This window comes from Ovis canadensis, chromosome 11 (assembly GCF_042477335.2).
Source record: "Ovis canadensis isolate MfBH-ARS-UI-01 breed Bighorn chromosome 11, ARS-UI_OviCan_v2, whole genome shotgun sequence".
Taxonomy (NCBI): domain Eukaryota; kingdom Metazoa; phylum Chordata; class Mammalia; order Artiodactyla; family Bovidae; genus Ovis; species Ovis canadensis.
This window is the reverse complement of record NC_091255.1, coordinates 36,843,752-36,860,038: the sequence shown is the minus strand read 5'-3', so window position 1 is coordinate 36,860,038 and position 16,287 is coordinate 36,843,752. Positions and strand designations below refer to the sequence as shown.

The following is a 16,287-nucleotide window of genomic DNA, read 5'->3' as shown; positions in this document are numbered from 1 at the left end:
ACGGACTGCAGCCTACCAGGCTCCTCCGCCCATGGGATTTTCCATGCAAGAGTACTGGAGTGGGGTGCCATTGCCTTCTCCAAAAATCAACTATACTTCAATAAAAAATGAATAAATTTTAAAAAATAAAAAGAAGGGAAGCTCAGTTGGGTAAACAAAGCTCAGTTATGAGGGCACTCCTGTGCCTGGACAAGGCATTTGCACTTCACCATGGCCGCCCACCATCAGCTCCCACTCACCAGGACACATCCCTTGCCCATATGGGAGGACCTTTTTGATTTCCTACATGTTAAGACCAGACACAGACCACCTAGGTGAGTTTTTTTGTTCAGCCCTTGAGCCAGTCTTGGTCTAAGTAAGACCGTTTCAGAAAGTTGCTCGTGTCTGCTGAGTTGCCCAGGGAAGACGGGTAAAGGTCAAAGAGGAGAGAAGCACCCACTGCCATGAAGCTCCCCAATAAGTGGAGGTTCGTTATCAAGAGAAGCCAAGGAAGGGGGATTTGATGGGTGTCTTTGGGGGAGGGGTAGAGAGTTTCAGCTAATGCTGTTGGAATCTGGGCTCTTCAGCACTTGCCAATCACTCTGGAAACAGCACCCACTAACAGAACATCATCAGCCAACAGCAGCTCCCAGCTAATGATGTCATAATTCCCAAATGTGATTGTTTGTTGTCTACTAAGTCGTGTCCGACTTTTTGCAACCCCATGGACTGTAACCCGCCAGGCTTCACTGTCCATGGGATTTGCCAGGCAAGAATACTGGAGTGCGTTGTCACGTCCTTCTCCAGGGGATCTTCCTGACTCAGGGATTGAACCCATGTCTCCTTCTTTGGCAGGCATTGGCAGGCGGATTCTTTACCGCTGAGGCACCAGGAAAGCCCCTAAGATGAGCAGGTGGAGAAACAGGATGTTAGAGAATGCTCCTTGTCCTGTAGACTAAAGACAACAGCAGGCTTCAAGGATAAAGTGGCCCACAGATCCTCCTGGACGGTGGCCCCAGCCTGGCCTGAGTCTACGGGGGCAGAACAGGGCGGCGGAGGTGTGGCATAACAGATCGATGGGGTGTGGGTTGCCTGTTAAGAACACTACATGGTATTTAAAATAGAAGTGTGGACAGATCAAGAGAAGACTTTGATGTCTGTGTGTTTTGGAGTCTGGGAGATTGGAGGGCAGGGAAACATGGGATGGCCAGGGACATTGTTGGGATTGAAGGGGCAAAGAGGGGACTTTTCTGTCATGTCTGTAGGAGGCCACTAGGTGGCGTCCTGAGTCCTGATAGTCATCACCTCTGTTTCAGGGACTTGCCTGTGGAAGTAGATATAACATTAATATCTAAACATGTGACAATTACATAAAAGATACAGCAGACAAAAGGCACCGAAATCAAAGAAATCAGATCTCAAGTTAGAATAGCACAAATTGGAAATGTTTGACCACTTACAAAACAAAAGTCACAGCTCTCTGCTTACAGCCGTCTCTAACCCCAGTCGTGGCTTTGACTCCCCCAGGAGGCTGCCTTCTGCTCCAAACTCTCACCCAGTCCACGCCCAGCAGGGTCCCTGTGAGGCTGTCCAAACCCTAATGAGGGGGACTGCCTGCCCCCACCCTCCGCCGCCGAATCCCAGCCCCCTCGGTGAGAAGAACCAGGTGTGGTGGAGTCTCCTCACCGTGGTTGACACGGCACGGAGGACCTACTTTCCAGCTACAGAGCTAAGCTTCAGGGGAAAAGGGAAACCTTGGCTTGTTTCTTCTCAGCATCTTTGAATCAGGGGAGATGGAGAGATGGATGATGCCATGAAGGAAGGCTAGGATGGGATCCGTGGTGCAGACTCAGCCGCAGAGGAGGACAGCGCCAGGCAGGACTGCGGAATACTGAGGGTCCCCTGAGGCAGGGCCGGAATGCTGAGGGAAGGCGGGGGGGGGGGGGGGGGGGGGGGGGGGCGGGGCTACGGCTCAGCTGCAGGAGGACGCCGGGACCTGGAGGGGTGGCAGCATTGGTGCCAGGTGGGCAGCGGGAGGCCACTTCGGGGTCCCTAGTCTCCTCCCTGGGTGCCCTGCACCTCAGTCCCTAAAGAGTGAAGCTTTGTGGGTTGGGTGGGGCCACGGAGGGGGCTGGGAGCCAGACTGTTAGAGGCCCTGGAGGCCAGGGGTCTAATCTTCCCCGTGTTCTGACCTTCATCCCGGAACTCCCAGTGCCAGCACCTCCAAGGAGCAGGGCCATGACTGATGAAGGAACAGGTAAATTCATGAACTGCTCTTTCGGGTTTTTTGGCCACAGGAATCTCCTACCAGCGCCTGGTGAGGGCCGAGCAGGGCCTGTCCACTAGGAGCCACCGCAGCTCCACTGTGTGAGTGCTCTTGGGGAGGGAGGAATGGCAGGGCGGGGGGCGGGGGTGTGTGATGTTTTGTGCACTGGCTCTTTTTTCTGGGCTAAGGGTCTTTCATCAGATTCCTAAATGGGTCTGAGATTTTAAAACAGAAAACAAAAATTATCTGCTTTGGTTATGCTGAACAAGCACGCATTACCTTTCTTTACCCCTACTTTTCAGATGAGGAAGCCAAAGGCCAGAGAGGGCAAGTAACTTCCCCAAGGTCACACAGCTAGTAAAAGTCTAAGCCAGGATTTGAGCCTCAGTCTTACTCAAAAGCCCAGACTCTTTGTATAATGTCTTTCTGCCTGTCAGTAAAACGGCATTTTCCAAACTTTCCTGACCAAGACCTAGAATTTAAAAATGTATTTTATATGAAAACCTGATACACACACATAGAGCTGAGACAAGTTTTACGAAAGAAAAGTCACCTTCTCCCAAGCATGTTCTAGTTCAATTTCATTTCAAAGGCAGTTCTGGTTAGGACTTCCTGAGCTGATTTAATTACCCACGGCCAGCAGCTGGAAAAGCATTTGAGAGGAAACCTCTATTCTGAGGGCCCTCCAGCAAGCCTCCAAGCACATGGGTGCCTGGAGACCCCAGCCTCCACTGGCTCAGAAATTCCAGTCACCCCAGCCCCTTCCTATCCTCAGTCCCAGGGGTTCACAGCACATTCACTGAGCAGATATCATTTGAGTTCCTTCTTGGTAAAAACAAACAGAAAAGCAAGTGGTAGATTTTAAGAGAGAGAGAAAGGGCAGAAAAAATGTCTGGTAAAGAAAGGTTTGTTAATAAGCAAGCAGAATTCCGCCAGGGGGGCTGAGGCAGGTGGATGATGGATAATCACCAACAGCTTCAAGGCACTTCCTGAACCCCAGGTAGTGCTGCAGGAGTCCCTCCATCATCCAGTCCTCCTGGTAAGTAAGCCTGTGAGAGAGGTATGCTTTAGATCCAGGAACTGAGGCACTGAGAGAGGTTCGTAGAAAGAGCTCCCAGCCAAGTCATTCTCACTGTGGTTAACAAGCCTGCAGAGGAGGTGCAAGCGGTGAGGCCTTGGGGTGGCTGGCCCGGTCATGTGTAGAGTGGTGCTTAATGCATGTCCATGAGGGCATGATCCAGCAGTCAGTAAAGGAGGATGACTCAGTGGGGGACTACTTACTTGAGCCTGATCCCTTTTTCTTACAAATAGAGAAATCAAAATGAGTTTCTCCCTAAACCCTGGGGAATCTGACACAGCCCCATCCCGTCCCTGAGTTCTGACCCCCAGGCCAGCTCTGGGACAGTCGTCCACAGACACTGGCAGAAGGGCCACCTGCCTGGTGCTTCTTTGTGCTGTGTTTAAACACTGCAGGACTTGTGAGGGAACAAGCGTGAGCAGTTCACACTAACAGCCTTCACAGGAATACCACTGCTATGGCTGGTGTGTGCTCAGTCCTTCAGTCGTGTCCGACTCTTTGTGATACTGTGGACTGTAGTCTGCCAGGCTCCTCTACCTATGGGATTTTTCCACGCAAGAATACTGGAGTGGAGTACTTTAGAGAAAATGCAGTGATTGGGGGTTGTCGTGGCTGAAGTTCAGTCATGTGTTAACTGAGTGATTGATCCTTGAGGTTCATGATTCTCTTAACATTTGAGTATGTTCAAAATGTCCATAATGCAGACATTTAAACACTGGCATTAGGAGGGAACCCAGGGGCCGATCTCACCTCCTGAGATGGACCACATTCTGCCAGTGGGATGTGTATCTTTCTCAATATACCTATTTTCTTAGTGCTTTCACTCAAAAAAAAAAAAAAAAGAGTCCAGGGGAAGGAAGGTGACTGGATGGTGACTGGATGCATGCTCTCTCCACCAGCCCAGTGCTGGCCTTCATGATGGCTTTGGTGGTCCAGTTTCTGAGACTCCGAGCTCCCAGTGCAGGGGCCCAGGTTCAATCCCTAGTTCTCTAGTCAGAGAACTAGATCCCACATGGAGCCAAATAAATAATTTTTAAAAAAAAAAAAGAAAGGGCACCCTCTGCCAGAAGAGGAGTCAGATGCAGCCCTGACTTGCTCTCCTTCCTCCTAGCAGAAGCCACCTCACACCCGACCCTTGACTTGAGGAGCACACGGGCTGAAATTTCAGGCCACATCTCACAGCATGTGGTTGCCTTGCTGCCCCCTCCCCAAAATGATCACCTGGCCTCCAATCACCTCCCCTAAAATACAGTCCTTTATTGTGTCATTTTGTACCTGTTCAGATGTCTTGTAGGAAAATTTTTTATTTAAAAAAAAAAAGAAGGTAGAAGTTATCTGTGGAAACAAAGTTCAGTTTTTAAAAGGTCTTTGTAAAGACCAGCTGAAAACTGGTCAAAAGTAGGTGGTAAGGTTTCCCGTTGGAACTGGGACCCCCAAGGCACCGGCTCTCCCCTGGTCTCAGGTCCCACCTGGGCTGTGAGAAGGCCTGGGTGTCAGAGGGGCCGACCCCAGCCCGAGTGGGCTCTGTGGCTGCCCCACCCCTGTCCCCCAGTGCCAATGGCCGGTCCTCTGTCCCCAGCACTGTGCTCTTGCTGAACCCATTGGAGGTGCAGGCCGAGTTCCTCGCCGTGGCCAACCAGCTGAGCACGCCTGGGCCCTCACCGCACAGCACCTACACCACCCTGCTCCTGCACGCCTTCCAGGCCACCTTTGGGCCCCACTGCGACCTGCCGGGTTTGCACTGCAGGCTGCAGGTATGTGTCTGGGGCCCTGGGCTCAGCAGCGCCCCCTCCCGGCAGAAGTTCTCACTACTCCCTTTTGGAGCCTGCCCGGATATACTGGCCCCCTCACCTTGAGTGAGGTCGCTGGAGCACTGACCTCGTTGAGAGGTCTCTGTTCTGCTGGTTCCTAACCTGGATGGGTGGAACCAGGACCGAGGGACTGAACACAGCCTCAGAGGGTGGCGTGAGCTGGGTGGCACAGGCGTGAGCTTTACCCTGGTGTCTAGGCTGAGCTCTGGGACCTGCCCGCTGTGTGGCTCCCCCTCTCTGAGCACTGACATTCTGCCCCCTCCTGCCCCAGCTCTGCAAGGCTCTGGGCCTTTCTTTCTGACCATTTCTGGAGAAAGGGGGATGAAGGGGGGCCTAGCTCGGTGGTCAGTCATGGGTGGAGGCAGGCAACGAGGCCAGGGAGAGACAGGTCACTGGGAGTTTGAGAAGTTGGGCAGCCAGGCCAAGGTTCACGGGCAAGCCTGCCTACCCACCTCCCCTACCCTGGCTTTCAGTCCAAGACCCTGGCCGAGCTTGAGGACATCTTCACGGAGACGGCAGAGGCCCAGGAACTGGCATCCGGCATCGGGGATGCTGCCGAGGCCCGCCAGTGGCTCAGGACCAAGCTGCAGGCAGTGGGAGAGAAAGCCGGCTTCCCTGGTGTCCTAGGTGAGGCTCTGGGGATAAGGCCCCATCCCCCCATGGCTCCATAGCTGCCCAGGCAAGCAGCCCAGCTGGGCCTGTTCCATATAATCATTCAGAGACCCAGATTCTCCAACACCTCCTGCTCTGCCATCCTGAGGGCATAGTTCCCCTCTGCAGGGTTAGGGTTCGGCTGCAGATTGCCACAGGGGTGGTGGTGGGAGGAGGAAAAGGGAGGACTGATCGAGGGCACCGGGCTGCATTTGAAGACAACACAGAAGCTGCACATACCCCTCTGAGCCCCCTTTGTCACATGGCCCACCTTGTCCCAGCATCTCTGGGGAAAGTCTGTTACAGAAGAAGGGACTCCTGGTGAGCTGGTGCCCTCGTTCTCCTGTTTGAACCGAAGGTTCAGAGCCTAAGACTTGGCCACAGTCCCGCAGCTCACAGAAGGGTGTGGCTTCTACCTGGTGGGCTTGAGAAAAGCCCCCTGACTGCAGGTCAGGCATCTCAGATTCCAACTCAGACTCAGCCCACCCGGCTGTTGGTCCCTCTCCCCACTCTGGTCTCTCCTCCAAGATGAAGAGAGGTCTGGGCTGGCCTGTCTCAAGGCGCCGGCACAGCCCTCACCTCCTGGCCCTCCCTCCCTGGCTCCTCCAGACACCGCCAAACCCGGCAAGCTGCGCACCATCCCCATGCCCGTGGCCAGGTGCTACACCTACAGCTGGAACCAGGACAGCTTTGGTGAGTGGCCCACTGGGCTCCCCTCTGGTGCCCACCCCCCAAACTTCCAGAGCTGTCTTCCTCTGCAGTGGGCCTCCCAGCTGAGCAGGCTCTGAGCAGAGCAGAGGGCAGGCTCTGAGTCCAGGGCTGGCTCCCTGCCTTCTTCCCCGCAGTGTCGTTCTGTCTGAGTCAGTCACCCTTCCCAGGGTTGTGCAGGAGGGGTCCCAGGGTCTGATGCCCAGACGGTGTACCCCGTTACTCCCGGCAGACATCCTGCAGGAAATCCTGCTGAAGGAACAAGAGCTGCTCCAACCGGGCATCCTAGGGGACGACGAGGATGAGGACGGGGAGGAGGAGGATGAGGATGAGGACGAGGAGGAGGAGGACTTGGACAGCGACAGGCACTGTGCCGAGAGGGACTCTCTGCTCTCCACCAGCTCCACAGCCTCCCGCGACTCCACCCTGTCCCTTGCCTCGTCCCAGGCCTCAGGACCCACCCTCCACCGCCAGCTGCTGACCTCCTTCGTGTCGGGCCTGTCGGATGGCATGGACAGTGGCTACGTGGAGGATAGTGAGGAGAGCTCCTTCGAGAGGCCCAAAAGGCCTGGCAGCCAAGAACGCCGGGGCCACCGCAGGTCCGGACAGAAGTTCAACAGGATCTATAAACTCTTCAAGAGCACCAGCCAGCTCGTGCTTCGGAGGGACTCCCGGGCCCTAGAGGGCTGCCCGGACAGCACCCTGCCCCTGCGGCGGGCCGGCAGCCTCTGCAGCCCCGTCAGCCCCGTGGACGGCCCGAGGCCCGCCTCCCGGGCCCAGCGCTCACGCTCCCTGCCACAGGCAAAGCTCAGCCCCCCGCTGCCCGGCTGGCTCCTGGCCCCCGCCTCCCGCCACCAGCGCCGCCGCCCCTTCCTGAGCGGGGACGAGGACCCCAAGGCCTCCACGTTGCGAGTCGTGGTCTTCGGCTCCGATCGGATCTCGGGGAAGGTGGCCCGGGCATACAGCAAACTGCGGTGAGAGCCGGAGCTGGGCCTCCATCTGCCCTGGGCTAAAGAGGGGTGGTGCTGGTGGCATCTGGGCTCGAGGACTGGGGTCCCCCAGGGGCCCAGGGTCTCCCTTCTCACTATCTTCTTCTCCACAGGCGGCTGGAGAGCAACCGTCCGCTCCTCACACGGTTCTTCAAGCTCCAATTCTTCTACGTGCCCGTGAAGCGGAGCCAAGGAGCTGGTGGCTGCACCAGCCCAGCTTCTCCATGCCAGATGTCCTCCCTCCCCGCAGACTCCCCGAGGCACCCCAGCCCTGCGGTACGTCCCCAGCCCCAGGCCCAGCAGGGTGGCAAAGCAAGGAGACATGAGCAGGTCCCAGATCCCTGGAAGGGGCTGGTTGGAAGTCAGGAGCAGCAGCTACCCCTGTTTATGAGGCACATCCTCCTGGGTGGGCCTGGCTCCCAGGCGTGCTCCCTGCCCTGCATGTGGTGATGGGGTGGGAGGGGCATGGACTGAGGGTTGTTAGACCTCTCCAAGGGCAAGGGAGAAGCTTGGGATGGGACAGCGGGTGCCGTGCAGGGCCCGCAGCGAGGGTGGCAGGGCAGGGCCAGGGCGCCGGTATGACTGTCGCCCCTTCTCCAGGAGCTGGGCTCAGCCCCCTGGGGCGAGAGCACCAACGACATCTCCCACTACCTCGGCATGCTCGACCCCTGGTATGAGCGCAACGTGCTGGGCCTCATGCACCTGCCCCCCGAAGTCCTATGCCAGGTGAGCCGCCCCTTTCCAGGGTGCAGAGGCTGGGGGGCCCCTGGCTGCAGTCACCCAGTCTTGCTTTGAAGGCCCTAGTTTAGGGGGTCCAGCTGGAGGCCTCCCTGGAGGGCCAGGGCTCCCTCGTGATCGAGCAGGGAGGCTGGGTGGAAACAGGGCTGAGCTGAACCTGGGGCTCCAAGGCCCAGGGAGGGGGTCTCGATGCTGGGAGGGAGGGAGGGGCGCCAGAAGGATCTAGGCGTCTTAGGCCTCAGCCCCCACTCCTCAACCCCCAGCTTCGACCAGCTCGGAGGCTGGAGAGGAGGAACGGAGGCAGGCCGTGGGTCCTCCCCAACCCTTCCATTTCCTCCCCGCATCTCACCACCCCCATCCCTGGCCCTGCCTGCCTCTGGATCTGTCTCCTTTGTGTGTCGTCCTCTCATCCTCCCCCTTCTCTCTCCATCTCGGGGCTCCCCCCCACCCCCAGCAGTCTCTGAAGGCAGAGTCCCGGCCCCTGGAGGGCTCCCCTGCCCAGCTGCCCATCCTGGCCGACATGCTGCTCTATTACTGCCGCTTCGCTGCCCGCCCGGTGCTGCTGCAGGTCTATCAGACCGAGGTAAAGCCTGTCCTGCCACTCCAGACTGGCTGCAGGGTCCCCCTCCGCCCACCCCCGGCAGCCCTGTGTGGGGGGCGCCTGGGAGTCCCTCTGGGAGGTCCATGCTGATGCCTGCCCTCCTGCCCACTCCAGCTGACCTTCATCACCGGGGAGAAGACGACAGAGATCTTCATCCACTCCCTGGAGCTGGGTCACTCTGCTGCCACGCGTGCCATCAAGGCTTCAGGTGGGTCCTACCTGAGCCCCTGTGGAGGTGGGCCAAGATCCAGGGGGCCCCTGGGGAGGAGGGGTCACAGGGTAGTGGGGCAGGAGGGACAAGAAAGGGGTGGGGAGGCAGGGCCCCGGGTCTGTGAGGGCCTGGAAGGGAGAGGAGCAGAGGGTCTGTTTGCGTGCACAGGTCCTGGCAGCAAGCGGCTGGGCATTGACGGTGACCGGGAAGCCGTCCCGCTAACACTACAGATTATCTACAGCAAGGTGAGCGTGCTGCTGGCCTGCCCCTCGGGTCTGCTCCCCATGCCACCTCCCCAGAGCCAGCCTCCTATGTACTGGGCCCAGTCTATAAGCTGGAAGGCCTTGGCAGGCTGCCAGGGCTCTCCAGGATGCTAAGAGAATGGGAAAGGAGAGGCAGTGGACCTTGCCCTCTCCCTCTGCCTCCAAAGCTGCCCTCCCCCGGGGCAGTCCCCCTCGTCAGTGTGCTTGGGGACCCGGATTCCAGGCTGGGGGTGAGGATGGAGCAGAGTTCAACCCGGTCATCGGGCTGGCCCGTGGACCAAACCAGTGACCTGGCAGCTCCTCCTGGGGTCCACAAGGTCTTTATAGGGGTCGCGGGGCTCTTGGTGAAGAAGCTGGCTGACGGGTGAAGGAGAGAGAGCTGCCTGGGTGTGCTGGTGGCAGGCGGTACCCTGTGGCTGGCGGGTCTGGAGCTGAAGGCACCAGGCACCGGGGGCCTGGGCCTCAGACAGTGTGGCTCTGCTCCCTTCCTAGGGGGCCATCAGTGGACGCAGTCGCTGGAGCAACGTGGAGAAGGTCTGCACCTCTGTCAACCTCAGCAAGGCCTGCCGGCAGCAGGAGGAGCTAGGTGAGGGGGCGTGGGCGTGGGCGGGGGCCGGGGGGGGCGGCGGTGGGGCAGGGGCAGGGTAGGGATGAGGACAGGGAGGTGGAGGACCGGGAGGTGGCGGTGGGGGACAGGGAGGTGGAGGTGGGGGCAGGGGGTGAGGGAGGGGACAGGGACACGGGTGGTCCTGAGCCTGGCCTGAGCCGCCCCTGCCCTTCAGACTCGAGCACAGAGGCCCTGACGCTGAACCTGACAGAAGTGGTGAAAAGGCAGAACCCTAAATCTAAGAAGGGCTTCAACCAGGTAAGGGCGCCCCCTCCTCTCGGCCACCCCCTCAGGAGACTTACCGGGCACGTGTGTGTGTGTGCGTGTGTGTGTCTGTGTCTGTGCGTATGGGGGTGGCGTGTCCAAGGGCTGTGCTGGGCCGTGTGGGTGAGAGGAGCGGCTGGTGAGGGGTGTGCGCATGTGTGGGGGCTCTGGGAGGAGGAGGTACCCTTGCATCTGCAGAAAGGCTCTGTGGTGGCTGCCAGGGGAGCCCCGAGCGGGCTCTGTGTCAGCGTGGACTCTGTGTCAGGGGACCCAGGCTCTCATGATGCAGGCAGTGGGGTTTTCCTCCCAGAACAAATGCTCCTTTTAGACTCAGGAAAGGGCAGAGGCTGGGAGGGAGTCAGGGCCTGATGGAGGCCGTGGGCCCATCCCCTGTGTGCCCCCACCCCTTGGACCCAGGTGGGTGGTTCCAAGGGGAGAGGTTGCCGAGGGCTGGCAGCTCCAAAGGAGAGGAGGGGGTGGACAGGGCTCCAGGTGACCCGGGCCCTCTTTGCAGATTACCACGTCGCAGGTCAAAGTGGACAAGGTGCAGATCATCGGATCTAACAGCTGCCCCTTTGCTGTGTGCCTGGACCAGGATGAGGGGAAGATCCTGCAGAGTGTGGTCAGGTAGGAAAGTGGGGGCCCCTAGCCCTGCTTCAGCACCCCTACCCCCGACCCTGAGGCCTGGAAAGAGCTGGAAGGGTGGGATCCTGCCCTGACACCCACCCTGCCCCACAGGTGTGAGGTCTCGCCCTGCTACAAGCCCGAGAAGAGCAACCTCTACCCCCAGCCCCAGAGGCCCACCCACCCACCGGCGCAGGGGCAGACCACGCCTGACCTCTGCTCCCTGCTCTGTCTGCCCATCATGACCTTCAGCGGAGCTCTGCCCTAGCCGTGCGGCACCAGCCTGGACAGGAAGCCTGGGGGCAGCCTTCTCGAGGCTGCCTTTTCCTGGGAGGGCCTGGCTCCTGATGGACAACTGAATGGCCCTGTGCTGGGTCAGGGTCCCCGCTATGGGCTCTGCAGCAGACAGGGGGTTAATGGTGCCTCAGGGCTCTGTTTGGGAAAAAAGAAACAACAACCAGGCATTAGGGGAAGGGACTTGTCCATACAGCCCCTCAGATTCCTCAGGTAGAGAGGAGAGGGACGAGTGAGCCGATCTCTGGAGGCCCCGCCCTCTAGATGGTCTAGGATCCTCTCTAGAAGGAAGATCCGAGGCTCTGGTGCTCTGGGGAGTGGAGGGGTTAGGGCTCCCTCTCGACCCTTGGCCAGGCCCTCCTCTTACCTTGTCAGAGACTTGCGGGGTGGGGGGGGGCTTTGAGTCTGGGGTTGGGTCCCCCTCCCTGGGGTTCAGGTAGTAGAAACATGAGTGGTGTTTTTCTGACCCCGTTGCCGCCCCCTACCCCCTTCTCCATCTATCTTTCTCTCTCACATGCACACTTTCTCTCTCTCAAATTCCCTGGGTCTTCTAAAGAACAGCACCAACACCTGTTTACTGTCAGGACTCAGAGCAGACTCCTTCTGGAGCCCCTTCCTGGATCAAGATTCCTGGAGGAGACAGGACAAGCCTAGATTCCGTGGCAGCTCAGTGACCTTCTGGCTAAATGGCCAGAAGGAAGTGAATTAGCGTCTTCAAGCCTCTTTTGTTGAGGGGGGTGATGAGGCCTCCTTGAAGGGTTGAGACAAGACTGCAGAGCACCTGGCCCAGCACCTCTCTCAGGTGCTCAGGAAAGCTCAGCGGCCTCGCACCCTGAGCACTGAGTCCCCGGTCTGGTGGTGGAGGGGAGGGAAGGCTCTTCATTGCCTCTTTTCCAATTTGCTGCTGAGGCAGGACCCAGATGAGAGGGGAAGGGACGCTCAGCCGTACCCTCTGAAGGAGGAATTGCCTTGGTCTGGGTAAGGAGAGGGTCCACAGCTGCCCTAGCCTTCACCTCTGCCTCTCCCAGGCTGGCCCGCCTGACCCCACCTCCCAACTCAGTCCATCACGTGTGGAATCTTCCAGCCCCAGAGTTCACAGGCACCATTGCGCCTGGGCAAGTTCCCAGAGGAGCAGAGCATGGAGAGCTGATCTCAAGGAGCTCAGAGGCTGATTGGGGGCAAATGGCTGATAGAACACGAGAGCCAAAAATTAGTAACTGCCAGGTGACACTGGTTTGAGAATCTGGACGCTGATGTGTGGGCTGGGGTGGTCGGGTGGAAGCCTGGGCTGGGGTCGGGGTTCGGAGTGGGAGAGGTGGGGAAGTAACCATGGACGCAGACAGTTATATCTGTACAGAACCCCTCCCACTCCTGATTCATTTGTGCCAAAGGCTCTGGGCTCGTAGGAGCCCATGAAGCCCCAGCCCAGCGTACTCAGGACCTGAGAGAAGTGGACAGAGCGGCTTCATCTCCCCCCACACCCGTATTACCATCCCTCCCCTGTCCAGGCCCCAGACAGTGGTGGGCAATACACCTTCAATGTTTTTTGTCTTATGAGTCCGTGGTCCTATGACGTGATTGACAGATATCCAAGAATAAATGAGTGGAATTTAATATTATTGTCAAATAAAATTTTATTTCTCTTGGATTTGATGATCTACAGTTATTTTCCTGCTAGTTTCAGTTCATGTAAGTCATTTCACATAGAATGGAAATAAGGTTCTTTGAGGATTGTTTTGTTTATCTTTTTGTAATTTTCCTCTCTATAAAAAATACATTTTATACCCAAGTCTTCCTTCCATATAGCCCTCACTGTGCTGCTGAGCAGAAGGGAAGTGAGCTTTGTGCTGGACCTCTCGGATTCATTTGGAAATTTCGATAAAATGGAGAAATTTCTCAAAATTACAGTTTGCCAATCTGACAATGGAAATGGATATCCCAAATGGGGTAATATAATTTTTATAATGGAAAACACTACTTAATTAGACTGGCAGCCAATTATCTTTTTACTGTCTCCCTAGTTGCAAATTTTCCAGAATACCATATAGTTGGGACCATACAGTATCACCGACTCAATGGGCATGAGTTTGAGCAAACTCCAGGAGATGATACTGAAGGACAAGGAAGCCTGGCATGCTGCAGTCCCTTGGATCAAAAAGTCAGACATGACTTAGCAACTGAACAACCTGTAGTAGTACATCAGTTCGGTTTAGTTCAGTCGCTCAGTCGTGTCCAACTCTTTGCGACCCCATGAATCGCAGCACGCCAGGCCTCCCTGTCCATCACCAACTCCCGGAGTTCACTCAGACTCACGTCCATCAAGTCCGTGATGCCATCCAGCCATCTCATCCTCTGTCGTCCCCTTCTCCTCCTGCCCACAATCCCTCCCAGCATCAGAGTCTTTTCCAATGAGTCAACTCTTCACATGAGGTGGCCAAAGTACTGGAGTTTCAGCTTTAGCATCATTCCTTCCAAAGAAATCCCAGGGCTGATCTCCTTCAGAATGGACTTGTTGGATCTCCTTGCAGTCCAAGTGACTCTCAAGAGTCTTCTCCAACACCACGGTTCAAAAGCATCAATTCTTCGGCGCTCAGCCTTCTTCACAGTCCAACTCTCACATCCATACATGACCACAGGAAAAACCATAGCCTTGACTAGATGGACCTTAGTCAGCAAAGTAATGTCTCTGCTTTTGAATATGCTATCTAGGTTGGTCATAACTTTTCTTCCAAGGAGTAAGCATCTTTTAATTTCATGGCTGCAATCACCATCTGCAGTGATTTTGGAGCCCCCCAAAATAAAGTCTGACACTGTTTCCACTGTTTCCCCATCTATTTCCCATGAAGTGATGGGACCAGCTGCCATAATCTTCGTTTTCTGAATGTTGAGCTTTAAGCCAACTTTTTCACTCTCCTCTTTCACTTTCATCAAGAGGCTTTTTAGTTCCTCTTCACTTTCTTCCATAAGGGTGGTGTCATCTGCATACCTGAGGTTATTGATATTTCTCCCAACAATCTCGATTCCAGCTTGTGTTTCTTCCAGCCCAGCGTTTCTCATGATGTACTCTTCATATAAGTTAAATAAGCAGGGTGACAATATACAGCCTTGACGTACTCCTTTTCCTCTTTGGAACCAGTCTGTTCTTCCATGTCCAGTTCTAACTGTTGCTTCCTGACCTGCATATAGGTTTCTCAAGAGGCAGGTCAGGTGGTCTGGTATTCCCATCTCTTTCAGAATTGTCCACAGTTTATTGTGATCCACACAGTCAAAGGCTTTGGCATAGTCAATAAAGCAGAAATAGATGTTTTTCTGGAACTCTCTTGCTTTTTCCATGATCCAGCGGATGTTAGCAATTTGATCTCTGGTTCCTCTGCGTTTTCTAAAACCAGCTTGAACATCAGGAAGTTCACGGTTCACATACTGCTGAAGGCTGGCTTGGAGAATTTTGAGCATTACTACACTAGCATGTGAGATGAGTGCAATTGTGTGGTAGTTTGAGCATTCTTTGGCATTGCCTTTCTTTGGGATTGGAATGAAAACTGACCTTTTCCAGTCCTGTGGCCACTGCTGAGTTTTTCAAATTTGCTGGCATATTGAGTGCAGCACTTTCATAGAATCATCTTTCAGGATCTGAAACAGCTCAACTGTACATACTTTTTCATATTGGTTCCTTTCACTTAGCAATATGCATTGAGGATTCCTCCATGTCTTCGTAGCTCATTTGTTTTTGTTGCTGAATAGTATTTCAATTTATTGAGGTACCAGGGTTTATTTATACATTCATCTAATAAAGAACATCTTGGTTGATGCACATTTGGGACATTTATGAATAAAGCTGCCATAAACATACGGTGCTGGTTTTTGTTCAGACATACACACGTTTTCCACTCATTTGGATAAATACCAAGGAACAGAGTTGCTTGATCATATGGTACAAATACAGTATAGTTAGGCTTTTCTGTTTTTTCGGTCTCACCAGCAATGCATGAGAGTTCCTGTACTTGCACACCCTTATTAGCATTTGGTGTTGTCGGCGCTTTGAATTTGATCCGTTCTAATGGGTGTGTAGTGATACCTCCTTGGTTGTTTTCTTGTTCCCTAAAGACTGATGTTGAGCATCTTTTCATGTGTTCATTTGCCATATGTCTATTTTCTTTTTTTTAATGTTTAAAATAGACTTTATTTTTAGAGCAGCTTTAAGATCAAAGCAAAATTAAGCAGAGGATATGGAAAGTTCCCACATATCCCACCTCCTTCCACTATCAACTAGTACATTTGTTACAACTGATGAACCTACATGGATCCATTATTATTGCTCAACGTCTGCTGTTTACATTAGGGCTCACTGTTGGCATTGTATAATACATTCTATGGATTTGGAAAAATATATCCACCATCATAATATCAAACAAAGTAGTCTCACTGCCCTGAAAACCTCTGTGTTCCCCTGTTCACCCGTTCTTCCCCTACCCTTTGCCAACCACTGATCTTTTTACCATCTCTATCGTTTTTCCTTTTCCAGAATGTTATGTAGTTGGAATTGTATCGTCTGTGGCTTTTTTTTGCATTGGCTTTGTCTCTTTTCTTTGCTGAGGTATCTGTTCAGATCTTTTGCCCTACTTTTAATTGGGTTGTTTGTTTTCTTATTGTTGAATGTTAAAAAGAGTTTTTGGAGCACAAATTTTGGATACCAGTCCTTTATCAGATATGTGTTTTGCAAATATTTTCTTCCAATCGGTGGCTTGTGTTTTCATTCTCTTAACACTGCCTTTTGCAGAGCAGATGATCTTAATTTTAATGAAGTCCAATTTATCCACTCGTTCTGCCCTGGTGGCTTGGAACTTCCTTTGGGGCCCAGAACACAGTGGTCTCAGGCCTCTTCCTGTGCTCCCTGACATCCGTTGAGCCTCTTCCAGAGGAATGGCTCTCCCACAACCCCTGGGGCAGGGAACGCTTAGCACCCCTCAGTCTGCTCAAAGGAAAGACATGAGAGAGATTTCCAGGTCCTACAGCTTCTCCCCACAGGAGATGCACGTGGACATGGACTGCTTGGCACCTGCCCTGGGACTTCAGACTTCCCTTCCCCCAGCTGCCACACCCATCACACCCTCTAGCACTGGGATGTCAGCCGCTGCCCTGGGAGTGGGGCTCCTGGGTTTTCTTGGGGAAGAAACTACTCTTTTTGTCCAATCTCGAAATCCTT

At 54.7% G+C, this 16,287-nt stretch overlaps 1 protein-coding gene and 1 long non-coding RNA gene across 13 annotated transcripts in view; one reads left to right on the top strand and one right to left on the bottom strand.

Moving 5' to 3' along the window:
- PIK3R5 (phosphoinositide-3-kinase regulatory subunit 5) overlaps positions 1-12,732 on the top strand; it is a 74,516-nt gene extending 61,784 nt beyond the window's left edge. For 7 of the 11 annotated variants that reach the window (XM_069603537.1, XM_069603534.1, XM_069603536.1 and 4 more), the window contains 14 exons: positions 2,277-2,346; positions 4,903-5,077; positions 5,608-5,761; positions 6,395-6,478; positions 6,726-7,467; positions 7,596-7,758; positions 8,083-8,208; positions 8,678-8,803; positions 8,936-9,029; positions 9,201-9,277; positions 9,788-9,881; positions 10,078-10,160; positions 10,681-10,793; positions 10,905-12,732. In XM_069603537.1, coding sequence (XP_069459638.1) covers positions 2,277-2,346; positions 4,903-5,077; positions 5,608-5,761; positions 6,395-6,478; positions 6,726-7,467; positions 7,596-7,758; positions 8,083-8,208; positions 8,678-8,803; positions 8,936-9,029; positions 9,201-9,277; positions 9,788-9,881; positions 10,078-10,160; positions 10,681-10,793; positions 10,905-11,058 — 2,255 coding nt within the window. In that variant the 3' untranslated portion in view covers positions 11,059-12,732. Of the gene's footprint in view, positions 1-2,276; positions 2,347-4,902; positions 5,078-5,607; positions 5,762-6,394; positions 6,479-6,725; positions 7,468-7,595; positions 7,759-8,082; positions 8,209-8,674; positions 8,804-8,935; positions 9,030-9,200; positions 9,278-9,787; positions 9,882-10,077; positions 10,161-10,680; positions 10,794-10,904 lie in introns of all 11 variants that reach the window. The other 4 variants (XM_069603532.1, XM_069603529.1, XM_069603530.1 and 1 more) reach the window with 1 other exon arrangement.
- Positions 4,673-5,644, bottom strand: LOC138447516 (uncharacterized). Of its 2 annotated transcripts, none has more exons than XR_011259867.1 (2): positions 5,587-5,644; positions 4,673-4,797 (listed from the first exon to the last, which is right to left on the bottom strand). It is a non-coding gene; the product is annotated as an uncharacterized lncRNA (long non-coding RNA). The 2 variants fall into 2 exon arrangements; XR_011259866.1 differs by having other exon boundaries at positions 5,596-5,639.
- Positions 12,733-16,287: the final 3,555 nt, after the last annotated feature.